The sequence below is a fragment of the Egretta garzetta genome, unplaced genomic scaffold (assembly GCF_000687185.1).
Source record: "Egretta garzetta isolate BGI_Z169 unplaced genomic scaffold, ASM68718v1 scaffold36, whole genome shotgun sequence".
Lineage (NCBI taxonomy): Eukaryota > Metazoa > Chordata > Aves > Pelecaniformes > Ardeidae > Egretta > Egretta garzetta.
Genome location: NW_009259975.1, coordinates 150,151 through 159,298, shown reverse-complemented (window position 1 = coordinate 159,298; position 9,148 = coordinate 150,151). Strand labels below are relative to the sequence as shown.

Sequence of the window (9,148 nt, the reverse complement as noted above, 5' to 3'; positions counted from 1 at the left end):
CCTAGAACAGAAATATATTTTTTCCACAAAAATAAATAGAGGTAATTTTTTGCTTCTATTTGTCTTGCGTCTTGAACACTTCTTGTGGGCAGTGCAAGGACTAACTTGCTTTTTCTGTTTGTTTTTTACTTTACTGCCTTCCCTCATTAATATAATAGAAAAAGAATGTCACTTATGATCTTGTCTCAGATTCATATCCTTCAGGGTTCTGCTTTATCAATGGTCTGTATACGGTGCTGTGTGATGTACTGAAATAAATTAAAACAATTAAATGCTGAAGCATTCTCCACCTCCTCCAGAGGGTAAAAAAGACATTAAGTCTCAAGTAACGATATAGATGTTGCCATCTGATTATCAGTGATACAGGAAGGATCCCTTCCTACCCCAGTGTCTTCTTTCTGAATAATAAGCTTGTTTATATCAGTGTTGACAACCCAAGCAGTGGTCTGGCTTAAAAAAAAAAAAAAAAAAAAAAAGAGGAATTTTAAAATAATAAGATTTGATATCGCTTTTTCATAGTACATTTTATAGTCTTCTAACTGTAAAATCTTTAGGAAACTCAGTTACTTCTAAGCTTTTCTCCTTTTCTCCACAAACATGAGCTCTATGAAATTGCGGATTTGGGGGGGAGGGGGAGTTTTTTATTTGTTTTTTACTTTTCTGGTGAGAAACTTTAATGGACTATCCTGATTTATAAGATGAAGTAGTTTACTAGATGGCAGTATTGTTACCATACTTCCCATTCCTCCTTTTCTTCCTTTCTTCCTCTGGTGCTCTAACTCGCACTTCTCCACTCCTTGCCATTTCTTTTCATGTCAATTAAATGCTCTTTGGGGAAACAGATAGGCAGTTTTTGTCTATGTGTACAGCACCTGCACAAAACGGTAGCTGAGGCCCCTGGATGCAATCACAACCAAAATAATAACAGTCACATCTGCTCTTTCAGGTTCATTGGCATCAGTGTACCCTACAATGAACCTAAGGTATTTTCCAATGCAGAGCTGTTATTACTTCTTCCTATATCTTTCTGGTATAACTGTATAGAAGAGCCACAACCTGGAGCCACAGAAAAATGTGAGTTTCCACTGAAACATAACCAGAAGACCAAAATATAAAAACTCTTCAGGGCAGGAACTATCTTTGAGAGTGTCTGTATAGCATTTGCTGACAATAGGATTCCAGTGAGAGTGTCTAAGATGCAATTACATAATGCATATATATATATATGTATATAAAATAGAATGTGTCATTACTGCAGTGTTAAGCTATATTTGGAAACCACAAGAAGAGCACTTTCCCCCAACTTTTTTTTTTTTCTTTTCTGTTTTACTACAGGAAAAAAGTGTCTTTGATATATGAAGCATTTTATGAGACCATCTTTTTTATTTTAATAACTGCTAATTTGCACACCTAACATCAATTGCTGGTGCAATTAATTGTGGATGCAAATGAGAATGTTTAGCTGTCTAGTCACCTGATTGTGCCTATAAATCAGTGACAGTAATTATCTGTGTAAATGCTTATTTCAGCCTGCAATTAATTTGGCCAAAATTGATAGGACAGAAAAAAATACCACCCTAGGCTGAAATTTGGTCCTCAGTGTGTAAAGAGAGAAAGTATCTTCCTCCTCGGCCTCTTGTGTCTAAATTGCAGAGAGCTAAGTAGACAAAGAGCAATGATTCCCCAGTCCCCAATAACTCACTGCCAGTGTTTCACAGTAAAGTGCAATGGGAGAGGAAATATTTCCATAAGGGTTCATTAATCACAACATATTTGCCATGCACAACCACTCTGCAGAGCAGGTAAAGAACCCTAAGGGACGTTGCCTGGCACAGCATATCATTTTCATAATAGGAAAAGTATTTTTTGCACAAATGCTGTAGAACCAAAGTTGCAGATGGCTCCACTGGCAGAGCTAGAGACTCCTGGCACAACCCTCGGCAGCCAAAGCTACTTTAGGTATTTATAGCAAGGGTTAGTGATATCTCAGAAGAAGGATGCTGAAGATGCTGTCTGCCCTCCTCTTATGTGCACCATTCCCAGGTGTGCCCCTTGGGAGGACATGTGAAGCAGGCCAAACAAACCCTATCCAAAAAACACACTGTAGAAGGAAATCCAAGTCCTACTGGTCCCTGTTGTGCTGCAGGACATTAATGAGCGGTCTAGGAACAATTAAACCAATTGTGGCTGAGAACCTGGGGGTCCAACAGACCCCATTAGCAGAACTGAACAGCAAAAGATGTCTTTCCAGCTCAGTGGCTTCTTTCAGATCTGGGCAGCAGGCCATTTCATTTTACCTAACCCTGAGGACACCGGTGAGCCCCTGTTATCCCATCTAGACCTGCTCAGTGTTTTGCACAAGATGTAGGGTTGCTGTCTTGTTTACTGTACCTCTGTGGTCTCAGTCTCTGAGTGGTTCATTGCTGCTTCACTCCCACATGGGACTTTGATAAAATTCAAAGCCACCTGGTGTGATTTTAATTTAAATATGAATTTAATGTGTTTTCCTTTTATATTGCTATGATGTGCATTGTCAAGAGAAATGCTGCAGGCTCCGATCTGGCCTCTCAGCTGTTTCTCTGTGCTACTCCCTGGTTTTGGTTGATGCATGTTCCTGAGTAAAGCTGTTGCTCTGTGGTGGCCTGCGCATGGGGTACAAGGGTTGACTGGGTACAAGCACAGTGGTCATTCTTTAAGGCCAAAAATCTTCTCATCAGCAGAACATACCTCCAGAGTTACAACTCAACAGAAGAGGAATGAAAGGTTGCATGCAGCCTATATAGAAAGAGGTTCCACAATTCACCATGATCCACCAGTTATGGAAAGGGGTTTAAGAGACTTGTGGGAAGGAGGAGAAATAGGAAAATGTTTTATCCCATTAGAACAACTCATATTGGAAGTGTTGAAAATACTACAGTTTTCCTTATTAGAAAATATAATCTCATTTAAAAAAAAAAAGTGCTGTGAAAACATGTTAAAAAGATCATAAGGAAATGCTTTCAGGACCAGGATGTCCTGGAATACAAGGTGAGAAAAAGGGAAACAGAGATCCATATCAGTTAGTAATCCAACAGGGCACTCTGGTAGGATGCAAGACACCCTGATGCAAGACAATATCTTAATCTTCAGAATTTTTCATTGAGACTGTTTTTTCAGCCAGCCTTAATTAGTTTTGAATTAAAATTGTAGGAGCCTAGATTTTCTGACATGGAATTAACAGAGAGCAGGTAGGAATGCTAGAGCAGATCGAAGGCCACCCAGAGCAGTCGTTGCGCTGTGACGCAGGGGTGTCACAGGAGACCCCTGCGAGCTCTGCAAGGGTCACAAAAAGCACCGCAGCAGACAGGTGGCTCAGCCGTCAGAAGACATTCCTTGCTTCCTAAAACCACTCATGGCTCCAGCACCCACCAAAATCTATTTAATTGACTGGTCCCCAGGTGTTTTTCCCCCCAGAAACCACCAGAGCCAACACATGCTTTCTGACCATTACTTCTCTCATCTGCTGGTTACTACTTCCAGCAGCAGCAGCCTGTTGGGCTCCTGGCCCCTGCTGCTTCTTGCTCTTGCTGCTGCACGGGAGCTATCGTAGTGAGTCATTTCTAATCACCAAGGGAACCCACAGCCAGATCTCCGCTCCTCCTAAAATAGGAACTCACAACTACATCTTCTCTCTTCCTAAAATAATCAAACTAGGAGAAAAAGCACCATATATCTGGCAGTATCTGAAATATGATATTCAATGCATTAGATGGGTGGAAAAGCAGGACAATGAGCTCAGCTGTAGCAGGGCCCCAGGCTAAGACCAGCCCAGGCTTGCAGAGCAGGTGGTCTTCCAAGACCGCAGAGTCATGTAGAAAGGAGATCAGTTCTTTGCAGGTTCTGAGCAGAGACCGTTGTGGAATCAGCTTTTGTTCCCCCCAATATTCAACAAAACTCTGAGGGAGGCCTTATAATCAACGCATTCCCGTTATATTTCAATTCAGAAAACTGGATCCTTGAAAGGAACAAATAAGACAATGCTAAGGTTTTTAAATGGTTTTATGAAGGCAAGGCTTGTCTTCAGTTCAGTTTACTCTTACCACATCAACTATTATACATTGCAATACAATAATCCTTTCAAATAATTGTTAATTAATTTGAAGTACATTGAAAAAAAGTTGGTTATTTTCAAGCAGAGGTGTTACCTGTAAAATATTGTTCTGCTTTTCTATAACCTCTTTCTTTTATTCCTAGGTATTTCCACACAATATACTTGGGTATCCGGAGTCGACGGAGTGGAGAGAATGACAGATGGCGGTTTTATTGGAAAATGGTGTATGAGTATGCAGATGTGAGTATGCTGCATTTGCTAGCCACGTTTCTGGAAAGTGCACCCCAGCTGGTCCTGCAGCTCTGTATTGTTGTACAGACTCGTACACTCCAGGCTCTCCAAGGTAGGGGTTCATTTAATCTATTTGTTTTTTATCATTTTAGGGAGATGTCGTTTCTATACATATACATTTATCCTTCTTTCAAATTGCTGTGTGCCTTGTACTCCTGGCATAAGATCAGATCTTGCCTGCTAGCTGCTGTTAAGCTGTTAACAATGACTCTGTCAAGAAAAGCCTGCGTTGCTGGAGGTTTTTTAGCCTTTCTTATTGGCCCTGGGTTGTGGGTAGGATTTATAATGTTTTGCTTTCTGCATGTCCTTGTAATAGAAGAGCTCTTCTGATTATCCACTGGGCCAATGTGAAAATTGCATCAATCAAACTATTGCTCTTCTCCCAGCGCCTTTTTGTGTGAATGTTCACAACCCTCCAAACTGAAGTAATGAGGCTCATATGGTATTAAGCAAAACAGAGGATGGTACAGCAGAAAACAGCTATTCTGTGAAGAAAATGCCAGTGTCTACGGAATACATGTCCATCAGTTCTCGGCCACGTTTATCTGAAATAATACAAGTCATCTCCTGAGCATTACAACAATACTCATTCTTTCAAGCTCTGGGTTTCCTTCTAAAGTTGATGCTTTCAGCAAGCATGATAACTTCTTTAAAATGGTAAATGCATGCATATGTCCTGCCATAGGGTTTTCTCCGTCAGCAATACAGATATAAGAATATCTCCTTCTCTACCGCTTTTTTGATGCTACTTTTGGCTACCTGACAGCTTTCCTTTTGTATTGCACAGTTGTTTTGCTTTATGACAGAAATTATTAGCAAGGGAATGGGGTGAATGAGAACTTGGGATCCCAAAGGTGACACAAACATCATGAGGGGGTGAGGCACGAAGGGACAAGGGGAGGAGGAGCAGAGGGATGGAGGGAGGAAGGGAACGCAGAATTTGTGCCATTTGTTTTTAAGAAACAACTCATGTGCTTGCCACTGTACAAGACAAAACTGTGACAGCACCTTGCTCCAAGAAGCTCTGGGTCTAGTTAGCTTATTACGAGGAACATGCAGTGAGACTGATTGGGTGAAAAAGGACTGGGAACAAAGTGGGTGACTGTGTGAAGACCTTGATCCTGGGCAGTTTTCTGTGGATAAATCAGAGGCTTTTCATTTATCTCCCCTTTGCACTGACATCTAATAACAGCTGTCCCACTTCCTGTGTTTTTTGGTTTTGTTTCTTTAGATCTAAAACTCTGTCACCTTAAGGGGAAAAAAAAGCTGAAGTTTCTGTTTTAATTAGTTGATGCTCTATACAAGGAAGGTTGCCTAAGCACTTCCCAGAGCTATTTCTCAAAATGATGCTGCCCCACACCAACCAGTCCAAATTATTATCATTCAGGAGAAGGTATTATCACTTCAAGAAGCTTTGCACCCCCCCAGAAAAAGAGACTCCAGAGAGAGGCTTAGGAGAAGAACATAGCCAGAATACTGTATGGTCAGCTGTAATTTAGCTATCTTCATAAACTATTAATACAGAAGGCCTCTTGCCCCCACTTTAGTGCAATAACAGATCTGTCTATGAGAAACCTGGCTGGTGAGTAGGCACTAAGCCTGTGATGTACTCTGCAAGTGGTTGTTAATTAGAGAAAACCTGAAATGCTTCAATTTAAAAGGCAAAGATGGTTCCTGAAGCCTGCAATCAGCTCTGTGAAATCTATATATCAGAAAGCAGAAAGGAATAAAACGGTAATTATGGATTTCAGCTGAGAAGGCTGAAAATATTTACTTATCCTTGTTTCCCCCATTTTCTTCCATCTTCCAAAGAGAAAAGGCTCTATTTACAAAAAAAAAAAAAAAAAAACTAAGAAAATTAAACAAGGTTGAAGCATTTTCTTAAACAGTAGTACCATTATATTGTCCTGGTGAAAGCTGATATGTTTTAGTACATTGCCAGCTGTGAAAATCCTTTTTCTGTTCTCTCTCCTTTTTTAGAGAAATGTTAAGGATAATGCTTTGCGCCATAGGATGGTAGATTTGCTGTCAGGCTGCATAAGGAGAGCATAATTTCTCTCAGTGGTATTATGCTACAGCCGGGTGTTTTAAAAGACCTAGCCATAAAGGTATATGCTTCAGCTAGCTGCCCACTCCCTGAGCCTGTTATAGAGATTTCTAAAGTGGATCAATAAACAGAGTGTTTGATTGATTTTCTTTGCTTAGAGAATGCTACTTGGATTTTATTATTGTTCTTTAAGTTCTCTGTCGTGCAGGACAGAGTTATCATGACAATTGATAAGTGCCATCGCTGGCCCATGTTCTTACAAGTATACTTCCATCGCAAACCACAAATTCGGCATGGGAAAGGAATGATACTGGAAATGCCTTGGTCTATAAGCAGGGTATTTCTAATGTCAAGCCATTAAGGACCGCATGAAAAACTGTTAAATATTTTATTTATGAAGTTGTGTATTTTCCATTCCAAACGCACCAAAATAGTATCATTCCCAATGGGAGAATGCTGTCAGTGTGACTGAAGATTCCCTGTTCTGTACTGGGTGTTGGCTAGGTGTGGATAATTTCTTATTTCAGTCCTAAGCCCTGCTACTCAAGGTAAGAAATACATACAGGCATGTACACACATCCTTTTGAAGACCAAGGAAAATATTTCACAATGTGTGCAAAACCTTCCCCCTCAGTCTTCCATACACTGCAGTGAGGGCCACGTCAAAAGCCCAGAGGATGCACCACAAGGACCCTTTCACATTTGCCCGGGGTCCCCAAGCATGAATTAAAAAACTGCAATGTAAACTTCTAGCAAGGATTGTGTAGCACTGTAGCGTGACTGCTGCAGCCAAACATTGCTTATGCAGGAGTTCATAGAGAGTCATTGCGGAATGGCGTGTCTCTTCTGCGGTGGTACCCGGAGAAACCTGAGTATTGATAGAACAGTATCTAAATCATTACCTAAAAATCTGATTCTTCTTTAAGATGTCATCAAAACTGGTGCAATTAGAGTCAATGAACTTTCTTATTCTGCCTACAACCAGCAGCCAGGTCCCTCCCAGAATGGAAGGAGTGAAACGGCTTGCAGGGAAATCCGACGAGTTCTCAGTGCTAACTCCTCAAGAAAACAACCTCAGTATGATGCTGGACTAAGCTGGAGCTGTGCTAGCCCCCCTATTACCTCCATTTTTTCCACCCCGGTGGTTCCTCTGAGTTTGAAGAAATATCTACTCTCTAGTAGACAAATGTGCCTTGAAAATAAGTAATCCCTCAGTCTTTTCCGCACAGGCGTCTGTTTCCCTTCCTTTCTCTTCATGTGCTCTGAGCGTACAATCCCACAGCAACTTCTCTGCTGAGCCAGCTGCACCTCCAAACTGCATTGCTTTTGTTTGTTTGTTTTTTCTCCCTCTCTTAGTTACTCTCTAGAAAAGTCATGTCCTAAGCACCTTCATGGTGGGAGTCACTAGCTTCACCAGTCCTATTCTGGATGGGAACTGTATAAGGAATGGGGCAGCTCTGCATGTGGGGGGAGCAATGTCAGAAAGTCCACTGAAACAACTGATGCTCATCCTACATCCATCTGTTTGCATAAGGGCATAGAATCATAGAATCATTTAGGTTGGAAAAGACCTTTAAGATCATCAAGTCCAACCGTTAACCTAACACTGCCATCTCTCTACTAAACCATGTCCCTAAGCACCTCATCTACCCTTCTTTTAAATACTTCCAGGGATGGGGACTCGACCACTTCCCTGGGCAGCCCATTCCAGAGCCTGACAACCCTTTCTGTGAAGAAATTTTTTCCTAATTTCTAACCTAAACCTGCCCTGGTGCAACTTAAGGCCATAAGTTAAGTTGCTCCTGGTTGAGCCACCTGCAGGTGAGCTAGCTCAGCTACCAGGAACAGTCTAACAGCACCAGCCTGGAGGCCAGGGTAGGCTAACTGATCTCAGTGCCAGCCTACATGCACCAACCACCTCAAACTCCTTGAGGACCCGGGCCCCATGTTTTCAGTTCTGCTCCCAGGGCTGGGCAGCCCGGTCCTGCACTGGATCTACCTCCAAGTCATGGGGAACTGAAATACCAGAGTTGAAAGTGTTTAGATTATTGGATTATTCCATTAAGTTCAGAAGGCTGCAAGTAATTCCTTAAAAATGCCTCCACCCTTCATGCCATTTAGTAAATAAGCAGTAGTTTCACAGTCTTTGCTATAAAAACAAACACTTCCACATAGACTAAGTATTAGGCAGATTTGCTGACACAGTAGTATCAGTCTAAAGGCTACAGAACTCTTCTTTGGTTGGGTCTCTGGACATCCAGCATAAAGGCCACAGCTCTCTATATTTGCTCTGCTGGCTGACAGGTCTTAGGACTGACAAAGTGATAGACAGACCTGGACTGGCAAATTGGCTCGGGGCGGGTTATTCTTCTGCAAAGCCTCTGACACGGTCCCCCACAACATCATTCTCTCTAAATTGGAGAGCTATGGATTTGATGGGTGGACTGTTCGGTGGATAAGGAACTGGCTGGATGGTCATGTCCAGAGGGTAGTGGTCAATGGCTCAATGTCCAGATGGAGACTGGTGATGAGTGGTGTCCCTCAGGGGTCCATATTGGGACCAGTGCTGTTTAATGTTTTCACCAATGACTTAGACAGTGAGATCGAGTGCACCCTCAGCAAGTTTGTGGATGACCCCAAGCTGAGGGGGGGATGTCCCCACGCCAGAAGGACGGGATGTCATCCAGAGAGACCTGGACAGGCTGGAGAGGTGGGGTCAT

At 42.1% G+C, this 9,148-nt stretch overlaps 1 protein-coding gene across 1 annotated transcript in view; it reads left to right on the top strand.

Moving 5' to 3' along the window:
* The first annotated feature begins 4,237 nt into the window (after window positions 1–4,237).
* Window positions 4,238–9,148, top strand: part of XKR4 (XK related 4) — an 84,074-nt gene continuing 79,163 nt past the window's right edge. The window contains exon 1 of the mRNA XM_009640344.2: window positions 4,238–4,433. Coding sequence (XP_009638639.1) covers window positions 4,310–4,433 — 124 coding nt within the window. The 5' untranslated portion in view covers window positions 4,238–4,309. The remainder of the gene's footprint in view (window positions 4,434–9,148) is intronic.